At 47.6% G+C, this 25,415-nt stretch overlaps 1 protein-coding gene across 4 annotated transcripts; it reads left to right on the forward strand.

Annotated features, from left to right (window-relative positions):
- Positions 1-448: 448 nt before the first annotated feature.
- Positions 449-25,293, forward strand: osbpl9 (oxysterol binding protein-like 9). 4 transcript variants are annotated; one of them, XM_076152850.1, is made up of 24 exons: positions 449-586; positions 2,163-2,213; positions 5,057-5,135; positions 10,093-10,169; positions 13,429-13,524; positions 13,906-13,953; positions 14,796-14,825; positions 14,923-14,973; positions 15,569-15,607; positions 18,418-18,511; positions 18,671-18,775; positions 19,368-19,527; positions 19,738-19,850; positions 19,972-20,093; positions 20,217-20,302; positions 20,408-20,588; positions 21,571-21,655; positions 21,907-22,017; positions 22,152-22,215; positions 22,322-22,462; positions 22,587-22,665; positions 22,749-22,840; positions 22,980-23,115; positions 23,322-25,293. In XM_076152850.1, the coding sequence occupies exons 1-24, from the start codon at positions 476-478 to the stop codon at positions 23,394-23,396; spliced, it is 2,226 nt and encodes a 741-aa protein (XP_076008965.1). In that variant the 5' UTR covers positions 449-475; the 3' UTR covers positions 23,397-25,293. The 4 variants fall into 4 exon arrangements, with proteins under 4 accessions (XP_076008965.1, XP_076008966.1, XP_076008968.1 ...); XM_076152851.1 differs by lacking the exon at positions 15,569-15,607; XM_076152853.1 differs by lacking the exons at positions 449-586; positions 2,163-2,213; positions 5,057-5,135; positions 10,093-10,169 and adding an exon at positions 10,730-11,187.
- Positions 25,294-25,415: the final 122 nt, after the last annotated feature.

Here is a 25,415-nt window from a genome sequence, read left to right on the forward strand (position 1 = left end):
GATAGTGAAGCTCCACAGTTAAACCACGCTGAGAAGAAAAGTCGTGGCGATAATAGATTTTCTAAACTAAAAATGATGACGTGAAAGAAGATTTTGCCCTTCATCATCTTCATTGGCAGCAGCCCACCGTCATTTCTGTTTCCACCAATGGTCCGACAAAAAGGCGGGCAGGCCAGTCAACAGAAAATTCAGGCGAACACGAGAAATAAGTGGAGGGGAAACAAGAAATGCTCAGTGTTTATAAGTGCTTATAAGCGTTTATTTTTAGGTCAAAGGTTGTGGTTATGTAGCCACTTACAACAAAACGACAACATTAATAACAAACCAAGAAAAAGAAGTACGGTATGCCGGCGTCTTGTGACAGCGAACAACCAATCACAGCGTTGTTGTCGGACCACGGGTGGGGTAAGCTAACGCCCACCGACGCCGGTCCACACCATATTCGACTCCTCCCCACCCTCCGCCTAATGTAAAGATGGCGTCCATCATGGAGGGGCCGCTAAGCAAGTGGACTAACGTCATGAAAGGCTGGCAGTACCGATGGTTTGTTTTGGACTACAATGCCGGCTTGCTGTCGTACTACACGGTACGTTCTCTCCCCCGCTCTGTAAAGGCCACAGTGATACACACGGGAGGTTCGCTTTAAAGAGTTGTCGCTGGTTGTCAAAGCCAGGCCCTGTGTGTGTTTGTCAGGAGTTACAATCGTTTCAGCTGGCACAGGTAGGTGGGGCTTATTGATGACAGAGCCGCGTGCTGGCCAATCACGGTGAGCCGTCAAGTCTAATTGACCAATCAAGAAATAGTATTTTTCTCTACTTCCTCCTTGTTCAGACTCCTATAACATAGCTAGCAAAGCTAGAAACAGAAACTCGTCACATTTGCAGTGTTATTAACACTTTAGTGTTTCAGTTCAGATACGTAGGCGTTCTGCGGACTGTGTATTTGTCCTCAGTGCGTTTCTAAACAACCAGCACCAATTCACTGTGTTGTTTTTGACAAAGGTAATGTGGACGACACACCACGGGAGACGAGGGGTTTGCTTGTTTGGTGTTTGGTCACAGCAGTGTGAACGCACTCAGGCTCATAATGCCGATAAACAAGAGCACAACCTTTTTAGAGGACTTATTGGTTTCTCTCTAACCAGTAAGAGCAGGTTAACCCTCGAGTGTCTAAACATCAGCCCACATTCGTTGCCAATGTTCGAGATATCCATTGTTTATGGCCGCTAAACTTGACTGAGGCTAACGCTTGTTAACATAACATTAACAGGCTGTAGTGTTGAGTTCAGCTTTGTGTCCAGGTGTTCTTCGCCTCTACGTTCATCTCACAGCAAAGGTGTAGAGATCCACTGGTCTGGAGTCAAGCAATCAGTAGAAATGTAGAATATCCTGTTATTTCAACATATAAACAACCTAATTTTTCTAAATGGAACGTCTGAATTTGGTTAAAAGCATTCCACATATTAATAATAAGTATTGTTGTGACATGTTAGGACAGAAAGCATGGATAAATATACTGTTTATGTACATGATGAATATGTTGTATATTAGGCAGTGTTGGCTTGTATTCCTGGTTGGTAAATATGCAGAAAGTATTGGATCTAGATGTCTTATAAGCTCCATTTAATGACTGCCAACTGATTTACTTTCATGAACTCCTATAAATTGAGATTTTATTCGTTATAACCATTTAGCTCATGTATTTTATTTAGACAGGAACTGAGTGATCCTTGTTGTTAATATTGTGTTTACTTTTAAACAGAGTAATTGGTAGAATGGCATCATCAATATCTGTATCACTATCAATATCCAGGCTCTCATTACAATCTACCATAGAGTAATACATGTCATTACTGTTTCACAAAGTTGTTTATGTCATATGTACGAGGTCATTCAAACTCACGTCAAGTCTCTAGTGACTTCACGGAAATGCTGAACACAAACGATCAACATTTATTCAATGAATCTTACCTGACTGAGGTCTGTCTGTGCTTTTCAGTTTACACAACATGAATCTATCCTGATCTCATCTGTGTGTATCGTAGTACCTGTTTTTGGCTGCGTTATATTTAGTTTAACATTAGACATAATATTACACAGACTGTGCTGTGTCAAACTTGCACCTACAAATTTGATTCACTTGTTATTTTCTCTTTGATGCAGTCAAAGGACAAGATGATGAGAGGATCCAGAAGAGGCTGCGTGCGACTCAGGGTAAGATACTCACCTATGCTGGAAGCTAACGGCTATGTTTGTTACCTGTTTAGTTCAGCTGCTCAGTTCAGACCTGGCTCAAACTGGTTCTGCATGGCCTGTGGAAAAGCTCATACTAGCTACTTGTCAAGCAAGAAAAGTGGCATTTATTGTGGAATAAACTGCTTGTGCGTGTCGCAAAGGAGCAAGCTGTTGTCCTTCGACTTCAAATCCACACTGATATGAGTCATGCCAGCGTGCAAGGATTCTTATTCTGCTCCAAGGTTAGCTGTAAAGCTGTGTGCCCAGCATGAAGGGAGATGTGTCTGTATTAAAAGACTGGCTGTGTTCCTCTGTGGATAGTGGCTCTAATCTAATTTAGTTTACCTTAAATACACGCACTGTCACACACATAGAAGCTCCGACACATCAAGACACACTATCCAAGAGGGAGACCGAGGGCCAGATTGTCACTGCTGTTGTTAATGTGGTCAAACTGATCCAAACCAGTGAAGGCTCAGCTGTTCTCTGCTGTGGTTCCTGAGGTAAATTGTTGTTTCCTCATGAAGCCAAACTCTCTCAGATTTTCAAAGCTTTTGGTCAACATCATTGGTGGCAAAACCCACACAAGCCACAAGCATTCCTCAAGTGTTAAACCAATGGTCGCCAGTCTTCCATTCGACGCACGAGTAATCTGTGGGTTTCATCATCCGCTCACATGTTAATCCTGCAATCTCCTTCTGCTGAAAGTATTACTAAAGTAACACCGTCTAATCCACTCCTAATTAAATGGTAGAATTAGGATTTAAGGCGCGACAGGAGTTGTCAGGCCCTCAACAACAAGAACAACGACCTGGATTTGTCACGTTGCCATGTTGCCCAACCCAGCACAGCAAAGTAAAGGTATTTGTGCTGATGAGTGCTTGGTTATAGTTGTGTCCACTAGATGGCAGCAGTGGTCACTATGTGTTCAACACGATCACCGACAGAGAGGAGGGGGGGAAACGTTCCTGATGCAGTTACGTTTCGTCAAAGAGACTGAGCCTAACTCCGTCCTTTCTAGAACAGAACAGAAACGGTGTTTGCTTGTGTCCCAGAGAGCGTCCCGGCCTGAAAGGTAGGCTCGCACACACACGGCGCCGGCTGTAGGTGTCCGATAACACACTCAGGACATCATCTGAGTCTCACTCGCGCTCAGGGCAGGTGTTTTGAGGTGAGCCGACGTGCTTTGGTGCAGTCCAGTTCGGAGGGGGGTTTGCATTTGCTCGCACACCTCCGCTTCCTCTTTGCGTCCTCGGCTAGAGAAGATACAGAAAGTTTTGTTGTGAAGGACGAGCGAGATTTAGCAGCGAATGCATTTCAGTCACGTGTGAAGATCATAATAAAGGTCTTTGTCCTCGCCTGTCCTTTATGTGTGTTTGGTTTGGATGTTACTGTGGTAACAAGGCAGATATTTCATGTTCCAGTTGTGCCTGGGGTTGTAAAAGTTAATGACGAATAAAACCTGATGCAATAAAGCCACTGTGGGATTGCGCAACCCTGAATGTGTTTAACCATGAGCCACTTGTCATTCTATTTTCTTAAAGTCTCTTTTTCATCACGGTGTTTCCCTTCTGACTGTCCCAGTTGCTGTTGTGAGCGGTTGAGCGGTGACGTGTGCTGGGACTCGAGCTTTTATTTCCTCCTCCTCCAACTTCCTAATTTTACCTTCAGGTCCTCAGCACCTCTGAATCTGGAACAGTGTTCCCAAGTCACAACCGGTTCTGTCCGGCCCCGCTGATAGCTGTTTCTGTTGCTACAGTCGAGCCTTTTTTTTTTTCAGAGGATTGTTTATCATATCAGTGGGACAATTGATCTGACCTACTTAAAGCCTGATCAGTATTGAACACAGAATCTTCCCTGTTCATCGGAGCTATCCACTGTTTGATAGAGGAAGATGGCGCTAGTGAAATTTGACTTTCTGGCCAATCAATAGCTGTTGCTTGGTAAATGATACATGGATCAGGTGAGGCACAACGTGATACACACACTAACATGGACATCTGTATATGATACTGGAATGCATTACAGCAGAAATATAAATGACCTTTGAATGGTTCCACTTGCACCCTTTGAGGCCGAGTCAGAGCGGTGTAGTGTTGGAATGTGTCCTCTGTTCCTACAGGGCAAACAATACAACATGACCTCTTTCCATAGTACACCATGTGCGGTGTATTGCACTTCAGCGGTGCAGTTTAGTACTGCACCACACAAATGACTACAAAGTTTAATTAGCCTTTTTCAGACACGGGTCTTAAACCGCAGCGATTTAACAGAAGCTCCACAGAGGCAGTAATCACTGCAAAGAGTGTGTTTGTCAGAGCACTGACAGGTTTGCTCTGTCAGACTGAGTCACACACACACAGTTTCTGTTGCTAGGAGCTGATGGCCCAGCAAGCCGACGCTCTGCAGTGCTTTTCCTCCCGTTCTCTGTTAGCCGGAGCTCCCCAGGGTCTGCTCCTCTCCGCTCCTCCCTGCTTTTCCTCTCCCAAATCCCACCTCCTCCCCCTCCCTCCTCCCGCCTCTGCTCCAGAGTTCCAAAAGGCTGCACTTGTGTATATGAGAGTGAGAGAGAGAGAGACAGAGAGAGAGGGTGTGTGTGTGTGTGTGTGTGTGTGTCAGAAAGATATATTAAGGCAAGGTAGCAAGAGGAAATGGAGCATTTGAAGGGGACAGAGTGAGGTGGTGAGATGGATTAAGTGTCCTTTACAAAAGCGACCCAGGCCGGAGTTGGAAGGACTAAACATGCTGGAGGATGAGGATGTGTCCCACTAACTGACCGCCTTCTCACTCCTCTCTCCTCTCTCTCTCCTTGGCTTACCCAGGGAGCCGTGATTGGCATCGATGACGAGGACGACAGCACATTCACCATCACTGTGGACCAGAAGACTTTCCATTTCCAAGGTGAGACCCCCCTCCCCTCCTCCTCCTCTTATCTTCGTCCTCATTCTGTCTCCACCTCTCCTGTGTGGATTCCTCTCTCGCTTTCTGTCTCTTTCATCCCCGTGCGTCCATCACTGCTGCTCAAGTGCTCTCTCTCTCTCTCTCTCTCTCTCTCTCTGCTCTGCCTTTTCTCGCCCCCCCCCATCCTCTCTTCTCCTCTCTCTCTCTCTCTCACACACATGCACACACTCCTGTTTCCCTCCCCACTTTTGAAAGAGGCAGATTGCTCGACCCTAATGCCAGGAAACACATGCGCGTAGACGCACACAGACACACACACACACACGGAGGGTTGTTTTCCTTCCTGTGGAACGTCTCGCAGCCCTGAAGTTGGACCGACTCGCATCTCTGTAGATAAACAAGATTTGTTCCACTGCAGGCGTGACGGCTCCTCTGGAACACAGCGGCCAATTAAAGCTGCTTCTTCTTTCTTCTCCTCCCTCCCGACCGACCGACCGACCGGGGCTAAGGAGGAAGATCGCTGCTTGCCTTTTCTCCGCAGCTCAACCTCTGGGAATAATAACGTCGGAATACTGCTGAGCCAGAAGCTGAGCTCAGGGCTCCTCTGGACGCCGACGCCGCTCGCCCCGTTGCCACTCCGCCTGACGAGCAGTCACGCCAACGGGACAAGATTGTCTCCCGTCCAGAGCGTCGCCCCCTCGTCCCCTCCCGTCCCGTCCTGCCAATCCGTCTCCCCCCCTTTTTTTTTTTTTTTTTTTGACTAGGAGCTGCCAAGTCCAGTCCAGTCCATCGCAGACCCCCTTCTCTCTCTCACTCCACCAGGTCTAAATCCAAGCCGCCTCTACTCGTCCCTCATCTCCGTGCTTCCATCTGTCCATCTGTGTCCATTGTGCCCTCGTCTCTCCCCCCCCCCCCCCCCCCCCACCCCCTTCACCACCACTCCCCCCTTTTTCTTCACCTCCTCGGGGTCACCAGCCACCGTCCATGGGCCCTCTGCCCCCGTCACCTCCTCCATGCCCTCTCCCATGTCTGTGTTCAGAAGCTGTATGCTGTGGTTCTACAAACGGAAGGGTAAGGAGATCCAGGTGCACGTCCGCTGCTCCCCTTGCATGCCGGTCCCGGGCTTAAGGACGGAGGGACGAGGGAGGAGGAGGAGGAGGAGGCCTTGTTTGTCTTCTGGGACGTGCAGGAGGGTGGCATTGTAGGTTTCTCCTCCGGGTTTATGTTTTGTTTGCTGTCAGGGATTGTTATGGCAGTTGAGCCTTGTGTACAAAGTCACGTATGAGTAGAGTGTTTGTGTAGCGTAGGCGTGTTTCTCCCATCCCTACTGGTTGCTCGTCCTCTTTCCTCAAAAGCCGCTTCTCCTTTTCACTCTTTAATGTTTATAATGTAAGCAGAAGGGAACTGTGAAGTGAAACAGCCCGTGACTTTCAGATAACCTCGGCCTCCTAACGATCCCAGGCTCATTTAAAAGTGTGTGTCGTGTGGCGTGTTGTGTTGGTGTGCCAGTGAACAGTCGTTGGTGTTTGGTGACTCAGTTTCCTGGCTCAAATACCACTATGTTGATTTCTCCCAGAGGTTTCTGCGCCTCAGGAAATCTGTCTTTGGTATCAGTCGCTCTGTCCTAATGAGTTAAAGTGAACAGTCAGACATCTGCGTTCACTCACAGGAAGGAATCCCAAAGTTTAGCCAATTAAAAAAAAAGCCATAAAGCCAAACAAAGTCCAGCTGTAAACATGAGGGCAAGCATAGTTATACAACGTTTTCACATCAGTTTAAGTAGAAAGTGTAAGAGTAGATCTGCTAACTGAATGCTGGCAGTGAGTAAGAATGATCACTTTCTGTCCGTGTGTCTCGTCATCCAGGAGGAAACGAAACACTGCACTTTCTTCCAGCTTCTGTAAAACAACGCCTCCAGAACAAGCGGAACATTCTGGCTGAATTTGTGCCAAACACGATATCCCCGCCGCTCCATGTGTCGCCGGACATATCAGCAGAAGCCCCTGGATGTGGAGGAGATGAGATCTGACTGTTTGCTGTAAAATGATCCCCCGGTCCTGCGGATGTTATGCAGGCAAATCTCCCAGCGTCCCGGTGTCGTGCTGCCTTACATGTGTTCATATCAGCCACACACATGACCACATGTGTACAGGCCGAGGGGGGAGGAGGGGGTCATAGGTATCGACTCTGCGTGTGTGTGTGATCCTGTGTCACTATAGAAAAATCCCACAAAAGTATCACTTATCTAAAAGCCAAATGTCTAATAACTGTTGATGCACAGTTGGAATGAAGGAATGCTCCTTATTAGGGACAGCCTCCTGATAGACTCTGATGGACTCTGATGTGATGGTGGTCTTACGGGTAGTGTAGGTTTGAGCAAGAGCTGGAGAGCGGCTCTATACTGTCTTTCTATTTAGAGGAGCATCCATTATTAATCAGGCCCTCTCCCCCGATGGCGCATCGGACCTGCCTGAGAGCCCTTTAGCCTCCCTCTCTTCCTCCTGCTACTCTCTCCGCTCCATTCCTCCTCTGTCCGCTCCCCCTCTCTCTTCTACGATCGTTCGCCCTCTTCCTCCTCCAGGGCCACCTCGTCCGACTCGGGACACCAGACCCCCGGGTGGAGAGACGACCACTCACTCTCCAGAATCCTCTCTCCATTCTATATCAGCTCTACTGAACCCCTTGCATATTTACTTTTCTCAGTTTTACTAAACAAACGAGCAGGTTGCTGTACAGTTTGAATCGGTTTGTCTGAAAGTGGCAGGACGAGGAGGAGGGAGAGAGGAAGAATGAGGATGAATAATTCACGGGGCCATTTTGGAGGAAGGAAAGGGCAGCAGCAGTGTGATGCAGAACAGAGCTCTGTAAGTGAGGGAGACTCTGACCACAGGGATGGGGGATGGAGGTGGAAGTTTCTCAGGCCTGTGTGTGCTGGACTGGCTACTCACCGTCTTACAGCCTCATATACACAGGAATAAGCTGCCAAACACACAACCACACCAAAATAAAGGATTTGCCAATGTGGGTACTTGATGCCAACAGCATGTCTGATATGTTTACCAAATCTGAGGGAAGTAGAGATGGGAAATAGGTTTGATTCTGTTCTTCAATACTGCATTAGCTGAGACGACAGCATGCTGATATTCAGGTGCATCTACAGGAATATTCTTCTTCTCCCAGCTGCTGCCCGGTTCTGTCTGTAGTTGTTGTTGATGTGCAGCAGTGTGGAAACTTGTGTGGAGTTTCTCAGAGCGTCTGTTCCTCTAATGGCTTTGCTGCTGCTGCTGCTGCTTTCCGCTTCCCTTAAGCAGAAGGGAAGCAGTAGAACCTAATCTAATAGGTTTTAGTCAGCGCACCTTCCTCTGTTACAACACTACTTAGCCGCTGAGCTGTCAGACAGCTGTCTCACTCTCTTACGGGGCTCAGACAGCATCATAAAACTCCCAGCAGTTATGAGAGAATAAACTACAATCTACTGACTTTTAGACTTTTGCCCTTTTCTTCCACGATGTGAAGGAACACCGTAAGAACACCGATCAACCGTTTCAACCGCTTCAACCGCTTCCCTGAGGCTCGGTTGAAGGTTATTCACCGGTAATGTGATAGGAAAACATGAGCCGTGGTTTGCTAAAGGCCCATAATCCAGACGCAGTAAACCCTCATGTGCCTTTTATTACAGGATGACCTCATGCTTACGAGTCTAAATCCTCCTCTTCCTCAGTAACATCTGCCTGCTCGAGGTGCTGATACTGTGTGTAATGTGTAACTATCCAGACTGAGAGAGGGCGCAGGTCAGACGCCGCGGCCCCCGTCATATGAGGGAGCGAGCGAGCGAGCGGCTGACGGGACCGACTCTGGTTTTATTTAGCCCAGTAACAAAGCACAGTGGCATCTCGCACATACCGCCGCAGCTAAATGGGCTTTTCCATGTGATCCAGTTAGCAGGACAGAGATCCTTTGAGCTCTCTGGGTGTTTGGAGTTGAATGGGGCCTCGCTCGGTCGCTCGCTTCCTCCCTGCTCGGTCACGAATAGAGCTAAACAACGTTAGCCGCAGTAATGTGTTCCTCTGGAGAGTCTGCCCGGGCCGAGGGGAAAGTGAGAGGGCGGCCAGGCGCTGTCTGAGTGGATTGGCCCGAACCCTCGGCTGCCTTTTAATGTCTTTAAAAGCTTTTCTGCCGTAGCGCTGCTCTGCCTCTGCTCTGCCTCTGCTCTGCCCGGCCATTCATCTACTCTGTACTGGATGTTTCCAGCTCAATGAGAAATCACTCCCACTCTGAGCACTGGCAGCTCTTGGCACATTTGGGTTTTTTTGTGCTTTCTTCACAGCTTTTAGACTTTCTTTTAATATTTGGCCCTCGGTTTGCGACATGGACGGATGACACACACACACACACACACACACACACACACACACACACACACACACACACACACAGAGCATCTGTGTACATGCTGGACTGGTTTCATTTCCTTCCTCGTGTGTGTGTGTGTGTGTGTGTGTGTGTGTGTGTGTGCGCGCGCATCGCTGTTTAATGTCGCAGGAGACCTGTGTGTGTGTGTTCCCTGTCTCTGATCTCTGGGTCCAGCCTCTCACTCCCTCTAATAGGAACCAGATGACCCAAACTGTCCTTCCGTCAAATATCTGACATTATTATAGAATTATAGTTATTCAACCTCTTTTTATTTATTTTCTCTCATTCCAGCGTTGCGTGTCTGTGTCGTACGTCGCTTTAAACTGAAATCTAATGGCCTCAGATGGTGCCAGTATGGAAAACGTGGCTCACTGTGTGTGTGTGTGTGTGTGTGTGTGTGTGTGTGTGTGTGTGTGTGTGTGTGTGTGTGTGTGTGTGTGTGTGTGTGTGTGTGTGTGTGTGTGTGTGTGTGTGTGTGTGTGTGTGTGTGTGTGTGTGTGTGTGTGTGTGTGTGTGTGTGTGTGATGTGCGCTTCTGCCCTCAGCCCGAGATGCAGACGAACGGGAGAAGTGGATCCACGCCTTAGAGGGAACCATCCTCCGGCACAGCCTCCAGCTCCGCGTAAGTACACTTCATACGTACTCCCCCTATGTGTGTGTGTGTGTGATGACCCACTTGTTTAAACATGCTTAAGATCTTTTGTTCATTGACGGCTCTTTATGCAAATCCCCATGTGGCGGCGTGTCTGCTGGAGAGAATGTGGGTTAAACAGTGAATCTGTAAACACGCCGCTCTCCTCCAAGCAAAGCCTCCTTCCCTCGCTCCCTTTTATGTGCAGGTCTTTCCTTCCATCGCCTCCTCCCTCTCTGCCCATGACTGTTCCTTTCCTCAGCCCCCTTCCCTCCCTCCTCTTTTTCCCCCTCCCTCCCTCTCTCTCTCCCTCTCTCCTCTCTCTCTCTCTCCCTCCCTCCGTCTGTGGCAAATCCTTCTGACGCGCTACACGTGCCTGCTGGCTCTATTGCGCAGACACTCTCCGGTCCACACGCTGCCTCTGTCACACCGTCATGTGACCCGGCATCCACCAATCCGGCGCCTGCTTGGTCAACCAAACATCTGCCTCCGCCGGCTCAGCCAATGGGGCGAGCGGTTGGTGCTGGTCCCCGTCAGCACTCGCTGTTGCGTCGTGTGTTTTCTTCTTCTGCCTGCGTGAGAGGAAGTGTGCCTCTCCTGCCAGGGGAGGGTCCTGGATTTACTCGGCTCCGTCTGCCGTCACACAATAGATCAGCTGATAACCGCCGCCGAACGACAGACTGTGGCCAGACTGGCAGCTCAGAGAAGTCGCAGGCGCACGACGGCTGGCGTGTTTTATACTGACACACTGCAGAGGAGTAGAGAAGAGAGGATTGTTTTTTGTTTCCGTGTGGCGGAGCAAGAGGAAGAGTGGGAGGAGGAGGAGGAGGGAGACGGAGCTTAAGTTCACCTGTGGTCGTGGCAGTGGAGATTAGCTGCTGTGGGGGAGAGAGAAACAGAATAACAGAGCCAGAGGGAGAGAAAAGCTCCTCTGTCTGGCTGGAGGCTCGGCCCGGTGGGTGAGATGTACGGGGCTTAATGCGGCATGTCCGTCGGAGCGAGTCACCGAGTAAGTAAACCATACACACACACACACACACACACACACACACACACACACACACACACACACACACACACACACACACACACACACACACACACACACACACACACACACACACACACACACACACACACACACACACACACACACACACACACCACTGCACCACAGCGAGGAGAAGTTTCACAGCTGCAGCAGTGTTTGTAAGCCCAGATAGAGGAGAGACGGGGGGGTTTGGTTTGTAGAGTGTGTGTGTGCTGGGTGGGCTCACAAGCATTCATGTGTGAGAGTTTGCAAGCTGTGCTAAAATATTCCCACAATGCCCCTGACGCACGGGGATTTGTTGTGGGAGTCGCCGGTGTGCGTCCTGTGTTTGGATGAGACCCTGACGGTCAGAGGGCGACCACCTGACCGCCTGCTCCCTCACTTATCAGCTATCACACTGAAGAAGAGGAAGAAGAAGAAGAAAACCTTTCCCTCCATCATGTGGTGTTGACAAAACAGGAGCTATTGTTTTGTCCTAAGTGCTCCAGGCTCTGGATGCTGTGTGTGTGTGTGTGTGTGTGTGTGTGTGTGTGTGTGGGTGTGTGTTGCAACCAAATCAGGCCGCTTGGGCCTCTGCTGGTCATCGTGCCACAGCTTACGTGTCACCGCCGCTTTGCTGAGCGAGCAGCTATCGATGGCGTTAGGCCGTCGAGATCGCAGCTCCTTTTTCTGTTCAATCTGTTGTTTTTCCCGAGCGCTTTGAGGAACGCGGCCTGCTGCTGATAGGGCACGTCTGCTCTACGTGCAGGCAGCCGGCGTTCCTGCGACTCCACAGTGATTAACACACACACACACACAAGCACATTCTTTGTATGACCTAATCACAACCATGCAAATGACTTCAGAAACCCTCAGCAGTTCAGCTCAGGTCGGTTGAGCTTCCTGCCCCACCGTCTGGGGAATTTAAAGGCTGAACCTCTGCCATTCTTTCTTATCAAGACCTCTTCATGATAAAAACAAATCTATTTCAGAGTGTCAACCTCTGCCTGATCAGGATGTGGTAAGTATTGTTTGTTTCTCCTCTGTGGTTAGGGTGGAGAAACCTCTTACACGCAGCGTTTGTTGGCTTTCTGCTCAGGCTCCTCTGTGGCCAGCTACACACACTGGCTGAGTGAAAGCACCTTTGAGCCTTTGAGGAAGTTTGCGCCGGGAGGCTCGGTGACCGCTTACTTATTGCAAACTTTGCTCCCTGTGAGTTAACGGTGGCGTTTATCTGCTGCCTAACGCGTCGATGGCTTTCCTTCACATCCCCCTGAGACGCCCTGTTGCCGGAAGAAAGACCTTCTCCAGTTCAGGACGCAGCAGGACGCAATGGAACAGGAAACCCACAGTGGCTGTAGCGCCCAGAACGGTGTGAAGAGCTTTCCTTTGTGATTCCTGTGGTCTGAAGCTGTTTTGTGGTGTGGGTGGTGGTTCAGGCTGGATGTACGGTGCAGAGCTGATTGTGTTGTGTTTGGTTGGACGGTCCAGCGTTTAGGTCGAGGTTGTTTTTCTGAAACTGTTGTCCGCGTGCAAAGGTTGGTGCTCATTTCCCTCTTTTTTGGTTTTGCTTTGGATTATTCTGGGTGCTTGAGCGAGCGAGCGCAGACAGACAGAGACAGATGGGACGCGTCTGCTCAGCCAATGGGATCCTGATTACCTTTTAATGGGAGTTATGTAATGAAAACATCAGGGCCCGGTGTGAGCGCACGTCCACACAGTCACAAGGTTGGCCATGCTGTGTGTTTGTGTGTGTGTGACGAGGGGGCTATTTAGGCAAAGGTAATTAACAGACAACAGATTTCTTTTGAGTGAATCAATGATCAGCCCACTCACACACACAGACACACACAGACACACACAGACACACAATGCTTGCTGCGTTTCCTGGAGCCTCGGTTCTTTGGTTTAGTTTTGTTGCAGCCTGAAAGGTCGCGGCCTCCTGTGTGGCCGACCCGCTGGCCTTTTGTGCAAGCTGGCCTTTCAACAATAGTGTTCATATCTGCCCGAGCCCCGGAAGATTCTCCTGGACTGTAGATGATTCTGTCCGCGACCTTTTTTGTACCCGTTTATACAAAGCTAAACCTGACCAGGAATGGAGCATGTGACCGTGTGGATTCATGTCTTGGAGTTTGTTTGTTTCCCCCCCCGGCCGGCCTTGCTGAGGGTCGCAGTCCCATACTAATCCTGTCCCGTGTCGGTTTGTCTCTCTGTCCACAGGAGGCCGAGACAGGGTTTGTCCCCAGTGTCCAAGACTTTGACAAGAAGCTTGCCGAGGCGGACGCCTACCTGCAGATTCTGATTGACCAGTTGAAGGTGGGGGGGACGTCTTTTACAAACGCTAAGCTGAACTGAACTCAGCTGCCTTGTTTTTTAATTTGCATTATGTTTTGATTAGAATTGTGGAAATATCTGACTCACACAGCTTTGGGACGCAGCTACAATAATAGTTTTCTTCCATTTCTAACAAGATCATCAGGGAGATTTAAAAGCCAAATCTTCTTACTTGGCCGTCGCTTTCTCTCAACGCATAATCCACACAGATTCACTTTCTGATGATTTTCAGATCCTCATGTGACCATCTCTCTCTCTCTTCTCTCCCTCCCCTCTCTCTCCCTTCTCTCCCCCCCTCTTTCTCTCTCTTCTCTCCCCTCCTCCCCTCCCCTCTCCATCTCTTGTTCCCTGTCATTCTCGCAGCTGTTTGATGAGAAGATCAAGGACTGCAAAGAGGATGAATCACGCAGGGTGAGTATCAGCAGGGCCGCTCTGTCACCGTGTCCTGGTGGCCTGCTCGTCTCTGCTCGCCGTCATGAGAGCGAGGACAGCTCACAGGGGGACGAGGACAGTGACGGCCGCCAACGTGCATCAGACGTTTGATATCTGCAGTTGTCAGTTTTAAGACGAGCACGGGCGTCGTTATCGCCTGTGACTCGTGATGTAATGAGCCGATTCAGCGTCCACGTCTAAACCTGCTCAAAGTAACGAACCGAGCTTCATACAGAGTTAGAATTCCGCACAGACGTATCCCAAGACTGCAGCGTAGCAAGTTTCCGTTGCTTTATCCAGGACTACCAAAAAAGGTCAGACTGAGACCTTTGATTAGAGTCTCTGCAGACCGACACAGCGGGGCCTCCGGCTAAATCCGGCGCATTCAGAATATCAGACGGCTAAAAACAGAGCGGGCAGGATCTGACGGAACCTTTTGACAGCACGGGCGCCGACGCACACGGGCCCCATTTGTTTGCTTTCCTGCACATTAATAGTTCCACCGTAGCAGCAGATTCTTTCCTTTTGGGACGCATGATGTCTATCAGCCGGTGACGTGAGGATATTTAGGTTAGCGAGAGGAAGTGGCTGAGGTTCAGGGTGTAGCCTTTTGTTTCTCAGCCAGCAGCTGTGTCACTCGCTTCCTGCTTCAAATTAGCCACGCTGACGTCGGCTCGCTTTGACTCATCGCCGTGACGTTTCCTTTCTTTCGCCTGGAAATGTGCCGGTAGATTTCCACGGCTGAGAATTTTCAACTCTGAATCTTTCCACTCTTGTTTTCCTCCTGTTATTAAATGTTATCAATGTTTTGTCTCTTTCAGAAAATTGAAAGTTTGAAAGAGACTACTTGTGTAAGTCGGAAACTTCAAAGCATTCCACCCCCTCCCGTCTTTTCTCCCGTGAGGCGTTCCCAGTTGTGTTAACCCAGGCTGTGTGTTTCTCTTTCAGAGTATGGTAGAGTCCATCAAGCACTGTATTGTTCTGCTACAAATCGCCAAGGTAAAGACGACACGGACGCTGGCTCCAGTCTCCTCTCTGTCGTTTCAACGTCACTGCACCATTTTCATTTTTCCTTGTGAGGCCACACCATTGCACCTGTGTGTTAGGCTGTGTGTCGTTGTGGGTATGTGTGTGTCTCTGGGGCTAGATCCCCGCTAACAGGTGGTAATTGGGTTGCTAGTTGATGGTGAGCCCAGCAGTCGTTTCATCACACGTCCACTGCCCTTTGGAAAAGGAAGTGGAGCCGTCGTTGTCGCTTGATTACAAGTTTCAGGTGACAACGTTAGCGATGTTGTAAACAGATGACATCATAGTTTACAGACTGGCACGGTATAACTGCTCCTTCATGGTGCCGGAGTGAGGAAGATGGAGGGTTTGAGCGTGTGATGAAAGGACTGCTGAGCCTGATTACTGGCCAGGCGGTGAATGTTCTGACCCTCAGTCTGATGAGGGATGGATCTCATTGCTCTGTACACCGCTAGCTAACGGCCACAATGCTTTTTTTTTTTTATTTCTCCTCATTTCCTGATAGCTTTTCTTTTTTTATGAAAGTTCCAACTCAAGCAGTCTAACATTGTTTTCTTAAAATTTTAAGGACCAAAGTAACGAACAGCAACACGCAAACGGACTTATAGTAAGTTTGATATTCTCTGTCCATGACAAAAACTGAAATCAAATATAATCTCCTATTTCTCTTTTCCCGCTTAATTTACTTACTGTTTAGTAGCCAAGCAGATGAATGGGATCATTTGCGTGCATGCACTCTAACTAGGAGAGACGCTCTCGCTCCAGCTCTGTCCCTCATGTCTGCACTACTCTGATTTCATCTAAACCTTTACTTAATTCTTTCTCTGAGCAATGATTGGGAACTATTCTTTCCTTCATCAAGACACAGAAGGTGTATACGTGTATATATGTAGATGTACCTGTGTGTTTCCTAGGTAACAGGGTTTTCCCGACCATTAAACGTCTTAGGAGCGGCGCAAAATGATGTGAAAATGCATTGTTTTCTGTGAAATAACTTAAAGTTTTCGTAAACGACAGCTCCTAAGACCTTGAAAGCTCGGGACAGCCCTGTCCGCTGTGTACATGCAGTATGTGCAGGTGGAAAATATGTGTTCACTTCCATGCATGTCTGTATTTGAGAGGATGTTCCACTTCACTTCACCCACTAATTGGAGTCACTAATTCAGCATTGATTTATCCATTTGCACGCCGCTGCTTACTGAAGCATCGCAGCACTGATGGAGAGCAGGACAGCAGCAGAGACATCACTCCTCTCTGCTGCTGTCCTGTCTGTTTCTCAGACACCAGCCTCTACGTCTGCACATTGGAGCCCATTTTAACTTTCAGTCCTGTATAACAGTACTCTGAGCATTTGAAGAGTGCATGCTTATAGTTGATTGATTCCCTCTCTGTCTCCATGAAAATTGGCCTTAAAGTTCACATTAAAACATGTTTTTATTTTATTTAGCTCAGTTTCTCCCTCAGTTATGTTTTTTTAAAAGCAGGAATCCCACTGAGTGTGAACAGCTCGTGGGTCCACACTGCTCTTCTAGTGGCCTTAATCTGACACATAAGTGCAGTATCATGGTGTATAAATAGCGCAGACTAAGCTCTATGCACACATTGAACTGCATATACTTTAATATGCTGTAGGCTTTATTATGTCACATTGCCTGTAGGCCCACAATGTGACGCACATGAGGAGAGCACTCCCAGCCTCACTTTACTTTAAAAGGCTTTAAACACTGCTAGCATGTTTGATGGACCTCGTCAAGCATTGCTTTGACAAGATAAGGGCTTTTATGCTTCAAGAAACACTTTAGAAACCCGGTTCCCTATTTCCCTTCAAATAATTGATGGGTTGTGATTGGTGCAGGTTTGTTGTGTGGCTCTAGCTACCTGCTGCATTAATAATACATCACAGTAAAATAAATATATTGATCGTTGGACGCTCTAATAGGAGTGTTACCTGTATCTCTTTCCCTCTGCTCAGCTGCAAGGCCACTCGCCGGCTCCACCACCAAACTAGGATTTCTATAATTGGCTATAATTACGATCCCTCGCCTTACTTTCACGGAAGCCCGAGCACACGGCGAGCTTCGGCCATTACAGGCGAGACGTAGAAACGAGCAGAGCGAGGGAGGGAGGGAGGATGGTGGCGGCGGGCCAAATGGAGAAAAGCTCCTAGACCACGTTTTGTACCTCTGACTGTAACTCGTCTGGGCTGTCAGATCAGTGGCGTCGTACTTAATTCCACCGCTGCACCTGTATGGAAATCTGGCCCCGGCAAACTCCTGCAGCTTTGCATCGGCGCATCGCAGGGAAATGCTCTGGAAATCAGTCGCAGCTCTGTGGCACAGCTCTGCTTCCTCTGTGGTCAGCAGCAATCACACAGCATTTCATTAGCGGCTTGTGAAAGTCCGTCAACTTGAGCATATTACCGGCGGCTGCATCGCCCCTCTGTCAGGCCATTTAACCGACTCATTGTGACTGTTCCCTAACCTCCAGTGACATGTGTGTACAAACGCTCTGCCACTCGCATCCCAGCACACATGCCACAACATGGCTGTAGATCTGATTGAAGTGACTCCCGGCTCCAGGTCCAGTTTGAGCCGCATTCATCACATTGACAAGGACAAACTCCATCCAACACGTTCAGGCCATCAGGGGTGGCAGCACAGAGCCCTGAGGCGTGTGTTGTTTGGAACAGGCATCAATACGGCTTTGCGTTCGCGTGCATTGTTGATGTTGATGAAGAGTGTGTGTGTGTGTGTGTGTGTGTGTGTGTGTGTGTGTGTGTGTGTGTGTGTGTGTGTGTGTGTGTGAGAGAGAGAGAGAGAGAGAGCGAGAGAGTCACTGGAGGTGCTGATGAGGGCAGGCCTCTGCAGAGAAACGCATCCCTACAGATTCTCACCACAGGGAAATCACGAGCCAGAGAGTTAAAAACATGTTACTTATTTAGTCTGCAGTCTGATAATTAATTAACCCCTTCAAGACAAGGTCACTCAGAGTTCAAGCAGAGCTGTTATTTTATAAAGGCTGCTCTTGTTTTATGACTTGAAGGTGTGCAGCCGGCTTCATATTGATTCAGATCGATGAAGCCGTGTAATCCCACTCTTTCCAGGAAATGGAGTCAGAAGCAATCAGTCTGCTCTGCCGGGGTTGTGCGTGTTTCCTTTCACTCTTGTTGTTATTGCTTAGCTATACCATGAAGCTGATCTCTAACCTGTGCTGGCTCCAGTTCAATCATACTGAGGGTTGAAGTGAACGTTGGTTTGTTAGGTTTTAAAGGCACAACCTGCTCCTTTGCTGGTTTCACATTGTCTCTTCCTCTTTGAAAGCATTGTGTGGGTGAGTTCATGATGCAGGAAGCTTCCTGTAGTGACGGAGGCGCTGGTGTTTGTTCACTGAAATATCATCTGGGTTTGTGTCCTGCAGAGCACCATCAACCCGGTGGATGGGATCTACCAGCCCTCTCTGGACACTCCTGTAGCCGACGGCACCATGCCAACACAGAACACACTACCCACAGGTACTGGACAGCTCTGACACACACACACACACACACACTTACTTCTCTCATTCCTGACATCACGGGATGATTCACCCTGCTCCATTTTGTTTTTAAGTGATTGTTATTTTGATGTATTTACCTTCATAACTCCTCTGCTTCCTCCTCTCCTTGTCAAAGACGCTTCTCAGGTGTGTAAATCCGACCAGCGACCCTCCACGTTACCTGTTGGTCCCGTCGTCACAGTGATGGGCAGTCTGCAGACCCCAACTCCCAACAGCACAGGTGAGACACACACAGCACCACAGTCTTTACATTGCTCTGCACATTCCTCCATTAGGAGCTGGAGTCATCGCTCAGCAAATCAAATATGTTGTGGTTACGTCTGTTAAGTCAATCTGCACAGGCTGGTTATAATATATACTTTGTAGAATGTCAGCATGTCATTATTCCATGTTATTTAGTTGTAATGTAACTCTGGTAAAGAAGGAGACAGCAGCATTGTTCTCCTCCAGCCCAGTGCAGAGCGCCTGAGCTGGTAAATAAATTAAAAAAGCTGAGTTAAAAAAAAAGGAGCAAAGTGAAGGCTGAGGGTTTGTGTTATGTGCTGAGGCAGCAGCTTTAAAACGCTGTGCTGTGCACTAAGGAGGCGGGCAGCACAGTCAATACGCTCTGCAGAGGAACGCCGCCTCAGTATGGAAAAGCTCCACGTTACTATGAGAAGCCTGAGCCGTCACATATCACAGCAGTTCATGCCCTCAACATGTATGCTGTGTAGGAAGCTGTGTGAATCTGATCCCTGCTGTTAAATGACTGCATGGCTGCTCTCTTACATGTTTGTTTTTCTCCCCCTCCCCTCCCTCCTTGTCTCTGTCAGGGAGCGGCCCCTCAGGCCCCAGCAGCGGCATCGCCTCCCCGGCTCACATCCCGCTCCCCTCGCACTCGGTGCCAGACTTCTCCTATTCCTCCAGCGAGGACGAGTTCTACGACGCTGACGAGTTTTACCAGAGCAGCACTTCGCCCAAACACTGCATAGAGTGAGTTACAGCAACGCCGCCGCCGCAGAGTAAACATCAACAACAGCCTCACAGCTCAGAAACAACAGTGTGATCACATCCTGCCAGAGAAATGCTGCAGCGAGTGAAACTAAAGCTGCGTTAGATACATTTGCAACATAATTGCCAGTGACACTGGTTAGTTATTTCTTACCTCTTCTGCTTCCTGTCTCCTTTCCTTTCCTCTCTCAGGCGCTCAGGGCCACCAGCTGATTTGCCCCTCAACAATGAAGAGACGGCATTGAAACGACCAGAGACCAACGAGTCCATCAACTCATCCATGTCCAACGGCACCACAGATGCAGGTACAAAAAACAAAACACACAAAACAATAAAGATGTCTTTGTCTCTTCTTTAAAACTTTAAATCCCAACTCCAAGACCCTGTTTAACCCCCGGATGCTGTATGTTACTTGTCGTGTTCCAGCCGAGTTGTTTGACAGCCACGATGACCGTGACGATGAAGGTGAAGGGGAGTCTGTGGAAGAACACAAGAGCGTCATCATGCACCTGCTCTCACAAGTGCGACTGGGGATGGACCTGACGAAGGTAAGGAGCCCTGACAAGCGAGCGGGTCCCCACGCATGACCCCACTCTTTCCACTCACTAACCTGTGACTCGGGGCAGCTTGTAGCTTTAGCTCAATAACCCCTCATTGTTTTTGTTTCCCAGGTGGTCCTCCCTACCTTCATTCTAGAAAGGAGGTCTTTACTAGAAATGTACGCAGACTTCTTCGCACACCCCGACTTATTTGTGAGGTAATTCACACTCCACATGACTCTCTGCTGCTAGTACACCAGTAAAACATCTCCATAGTTCAGAAGCTGTGCAAAGGTTTGACTCCTTCCTGTGACTCCCACTAGTATCGCGGAGCAGGCGGAGGCCCGGGAGCGCATGGTGCACGTGGTGAAGTGGTACCTGTCCGCCTTCCACGCAGGGAGGAAAGGCTCGGTGGCCAAGAAGCCCTACAATCCCATCCTAGGAGAGGTTTTCTACTGCCACTGGGATCTGCCCAGCGAGACGGACGAGCCCTCCCCCAGCACGGTGAGACCCCAACGGTTCTGTGGTCGTTTGATGAAAAGCTCACGATCAATAGAAAGCAGAGAAGACGGTCCGACATGTTTGACCAGTGAACCTTTCATAAGCCTGCTGAGATTCATATCACAAACCCTCTTTATAGCTCACATGGAGGTCACATCTAACTTTAACAGATCCCTGGAAATGTTCATGTTGCTAAGCTTATTAAAGTGCATATTAAAGTGATAAAAGTCCTCCTTGGAGGTTAGAAAGGTCGGAGTACGGCAGCGTTGGACAGCTTGACTGCAGCTGGACAGTGGACACGAGGCTGGAGAGCTTTCTGTGGATACTTGGATGGTTTTTCCATTCCGTCCATATGTTCACTTGATTCCAACAGCTTGTCTGGGTGACTTTGGTAGTTTTGAAGTCATGTAGTGCAGAGAAAAGTGATTTTTATAGCAATTATACATTTTTTGCTATGGTAAAAATGTGAACAAAGTGCCTTTTTATAATTCAGACTAAGTCCAAATGTAAATATGAGTGTGTTCAGAGCTTTAGACTTTTCAGACGTTTAGATCTTTACTGTCCCAACGAGGGAACTACATTTAGCAGCAAGGCAACATAACAAGCAATAAAACCATAATACACACACAATACATCAAACAGAGCAATAGACTGAGATCAATACAGACAACAAAGGCCAATAAAACAAATACAATAAATAGGAGAAATGCTAGATTAACAAAGACATCTTATTGTAAGAGTATAGAGTTACATGTGGTACTTTCACATGGAATAGATTCATATTTACATGGATTGCATCTAATTTAGGGAAGTCTGTGAATGGAGGGTCAGAGGCTCTGTGGTCGTGCTTTGTCGACTGTTGTGCACATGTAAAATCACAGACTAACAAATGAGTGATAAGGTGGAGACTGATCAGTGTGAGATTTCACAGAGTTGTGTGATCTGCTGCTTTATTAAATCCTCTCCCCTCTCTTCTGCCCTCTAGGAGACGGTGTCAGAGGGTCCAGTCCCATGGTCCTCACTCAACAATGTGTCTTTTGTGGCAGAGCAGGTCTCTCACCACCCCCCCAGTGAGTGTCCCCCTAACCCCACCCCTCTGTGTAATGCTAGTTAGGATTTACAGTTAGTTCCTCCTGATATGGATGATTAAAGTACATATTCACTTATTGGGTTCCAAAAAAGTGCTTAAGCCAAAAACCTTCAAGTGAAAAGATGATATTATAATCTTGTAACATTATCTGATTGAATTCTCTATCATGCCAGAAGCTTGTTTGCCTAATTTTCTACTTCTCCCTGCTTCTCTCTTTTTCTTCTCCTGTAGTTTCTGCATTCTACGCAGAGTGTTTAAGTAAGAAAATCCAATTCAATGCTCACATCTGGACCAAGTCCAAGTTCCTTGGGATGTCCATAGGGGTCCACAATATTGGCCAAGGTACAGTAGAGCTCTCTCACACACACACACACACACACACACACACACACACACACACACACACACACACTGTTCTTCACACTGCAGTAAGAGCTTCATGTAGGTGTGATAATGTTGTGTTGGTCTTGACTCAGGCTGTGTGTCGTGTTTGGAGCATGATGAACATTACATCCTCACCTTCCCTAATGGATACGGCAGGTATGTGTGTTTGTCTGTTATCACCATTACTTCATCGATACATTCATCAGGATGTCCTCCACTCAGACCTGAGCCTGTCTGTCTGCCTGTCTGTCTCTCTGTCCAGGTCGATTCTGACTGTGCCGTGGGTGGAACTGGGCGGTGAGTGCAACATCTCCTGCTCCAAGTCGGGCTACAGCGCAAACATTGTGTTCCACACAAAGCCTTTCTATGGAGGCAAGAAGCACAGGATCACGGCTGAAATATTGTAAGTAGCTCGCATAACTCAACTCATTGTTGGTAGTTGGAATGGACAAATCATCAGAGGACAACCAGGATTCTTTTTCCATTATGTAATAAAGCATTACTGATTTGTTCTGTTTCTTCTGCAGTGCACCTAATGACAAGAAGTCTTACTGCTCCATTGAAGGGGAGTGGAACGGAGTGATGTACGCCAAGTGGGCAACTGGAGTGAGTGTGTCTTTGTTTGATGAGCTTCATTTCAGTCAATTATCTCAGAGGACAAGTGAGTGATGTGCTCCTTGGGTTTTCAGGAGAACACAGTGTTCATAGACACCAGGAAGATAGGCATCATTAAGAAGAAGGTCAGGAAGCTGGAGGATCAGCTGGAGTACGAATCCCGCAGGTGAGAAATCACAAAGTGTCCGACCGGTAACCACAGCAGGAACGCTCCTCATGTAGAATCCACATGCAGAATCAAAACACTTCACTAGACTGTGACTCTTGCGTTTGTGTGTTTGACTTTCACCCTGTCGACCCACCAGACTGTGGAGAGACGTGACGGTGAACCTGAAGCTGAAGGACATCGACTCAGCAACAGAAGCCAAACACCGGCTGGAGGAGAAACAAAGAGCCGAAGCCAGAGAGCGGAAGGAGAACGAGCAGCAGTGGGAGACCAGGGTGAGACATGAACGCTGCATGGCCTTAAAGATGTAAAGCCTGAGTGCAAACACAACTTCCTGCTCCTCTAAGCTATTATTCTGTATTCTTAATGAGTTTTAATACAATAATGTGCGTCTATTTGAGGCTGCATACAGGAAATAATGGATTCTAAGTTCTGTATTTAGCATGACTGACTGTATATTTTTCCTTTTCCCTTTGTGCAGCTGTTCCATGAGGACGGAGAGTGCTGGGTCTACGACGACCCTCTATTAAAGAGAATAGCGTCTCCGAGGCACTGAGGACACTTTGCTCACTCTGATCCGTATACATATGCATAAATAAATGCACACCGAACAGAGTCTTCATAAGAACTCTTTTGCAAAACCACTTCTTATCCAAGCCTTGGAATGAATGACTGATGATTAAATACATACACAGCTTTGCATCTGACCATGAAACGATATGGAAATGAATGAAATCATCATAAACGTCTAGGATATATCATGAAAATTAGTAAAGCTCCTCCTCTTATGTGGACAATCTCACTTCCACCGTAAACTGATATCAGCCACCTGCCAACAACATGAGACTGGGCAGCGCAGAGTGGAGATGGGGTCTCGCCTCACAACTCTGTCCGTCAACTTCACGGCCGCTCCCTTCGCCGGCTCTCATTTCCCTGCACGTGGGGTTCTGGGGGGCAGGCGACGGTGTTCAGATCAAACAACACAGCGCTCTACATCTCAGGGAATCTGGTGACTGAGGAAAGAAAGCTGCTGTCCCCTCCAACGGTGGAACAGAGGAATCTTAAAGGCGGCAGAGAAGGAATTCTCCGCTTGCCTGCAACTAGTTACAGCTGTGTTTATATATAGATATACATATGATGATATGATATATAAATATATATTCTCTTTTTTATTTTAAATGGTCTTTTTGTTTATTTTTCATTCTGGCAACAGTTAAACTATTTGAGGAGATAATATGATGGCTTAACCCCTTAGGAATCATTCCATTTACCCTTTGATGTTCTGTTCTGTTCTGTTCTGTTCTGATTTGCCTCTGCCACCCATCAGGTCCTTAACTCCCTCTTTGTCTCTTAAATGTCGTCCAGAAGCAAGCCTACATAAGTCATGGGATCCAGACACACAAATTGACAGTGATTGACAGACTTGTGATTGATTTATTGATTATATTTAATGTGGAGATGATTCTTGCCAACACGTTTGAAGGAGAAGGCTTATGAGACTTTCATCTGGACTGAGGAAAAATTTGCTCTGGAAATGTTTCCCTGTCACCTAAAGGCATTTATGAACAAATGATTGTTTACACATTTTTACTGGATCACTGATCCATGATGAGAACGTGAGACCACGAGTGAGTCTGTGATGTCTCCCTTCTGTTCTGCACGTCAGCTGTACTCGTTCCCTGTCAGAGCTCGCTGATGTGCTGATATTTAAGGAACCAAGAGTAGACTTTAGAAACACAGCCATTGTTTCACAGAGTGCTGCTCGAGTCCAGATTGTGTCCTGCTGGTCCATTTTTTTGTAATGTTCACCTGTCCGATATTTGTCCGATTTGTCCAATGTTTTTGAAGGTGTCAACCACATAGAGGGCAGGATTGATCCTATTGTAGACCACTGCTAATCCAAATCATCAGTCACTGATTTTACCACTACATCTGCTGAATTTAAATGCCATTAAGACAGGACAAATTTCAGAAATAAATGAAATAAATCTCATCTGCTCGCTCTTCTGGGCTCACTTCATGGTACCCTGTTAGGATTCTTCATTTTCTGTCTTGGGTATTTGGCCAGTATGAAAGTAAGTAGATATCTTTAAATGAACGGTAAAGAGGCCCTTTGAATCTTAAAATGGTTTGACCTGGTGATGGGACTTACAAATGGAGGTAAAAGTCTGAATTCACTCACTGCACTCAGTTTTAACAGCTGGATTCAGAAGCAGGTAAATGCCTTTAGGAATAAGCCAACTGAAATTAGAGGCGGTAATTTAAAGGTCTTAAGTTATTTTTCCTCCATGTTATGTCTGTATATGATATAGAACTGAGGCCTTGCCATACATTTCAGTATCGCCTAATAGAGAGCAATCAAAACAAATGTATTTTTTATTTCATTCTCATCATAACCATTGATTGTATCTCCTGTTTATTGATGCATAATATTAAATATCCATGACTTTATTTCTTTTGAGTTTTTGTGATGTTTACAGATGAACACCCTCACATGGACATTAATATGCACAAATAATGGGAAAGGCGTATGAGGGACAAATTCATAAGAAGCCATTTTTTACCGTTGTTGCAA

The sequence above is a fragment of the Genypterus blacodes genome, unplaced genomic scaffold (assembly GCF_046128005.1).
Source record: "Genypterus blacodes isolate CSIRO-AG114 ecotype Tasmania unplaced genomic scaffold, CSIRO-AGI_Gbla_v1 ptg000058l_1, whole genome shotgun sequence".
In the NCBI taxonomy this organism is placed as follows: Eukaryota; Metazoa; Chordata; class Actinopteri; order Ophidiiformes; family Ophidiidae; genus Genypterus; species Genypterus blacodes.

Coding starts and splice junctions, on each gene's coding strand:
- osbpl9 (XM_076152850.1), top strand. CDS start 476: ATGGCGTCCATCATGGAGGGGCCGCTAAGCAAGTGGACTAACGTCATG. Junction 2,214..5,056: donor GAGGCTGCGTGCGACTCAGG/GTAAGATACTCA, acceptor TGGCTTACCCAG/GGAGCCGTGATTGGCATCGA. Junction 21,656..21,906: donor GGTCTCTCACCACCCCCCCA/GTGAGTGTCCCC, acceptor CTTCTCCTGTAG/TTTCTGCATTCTACGCAGAG.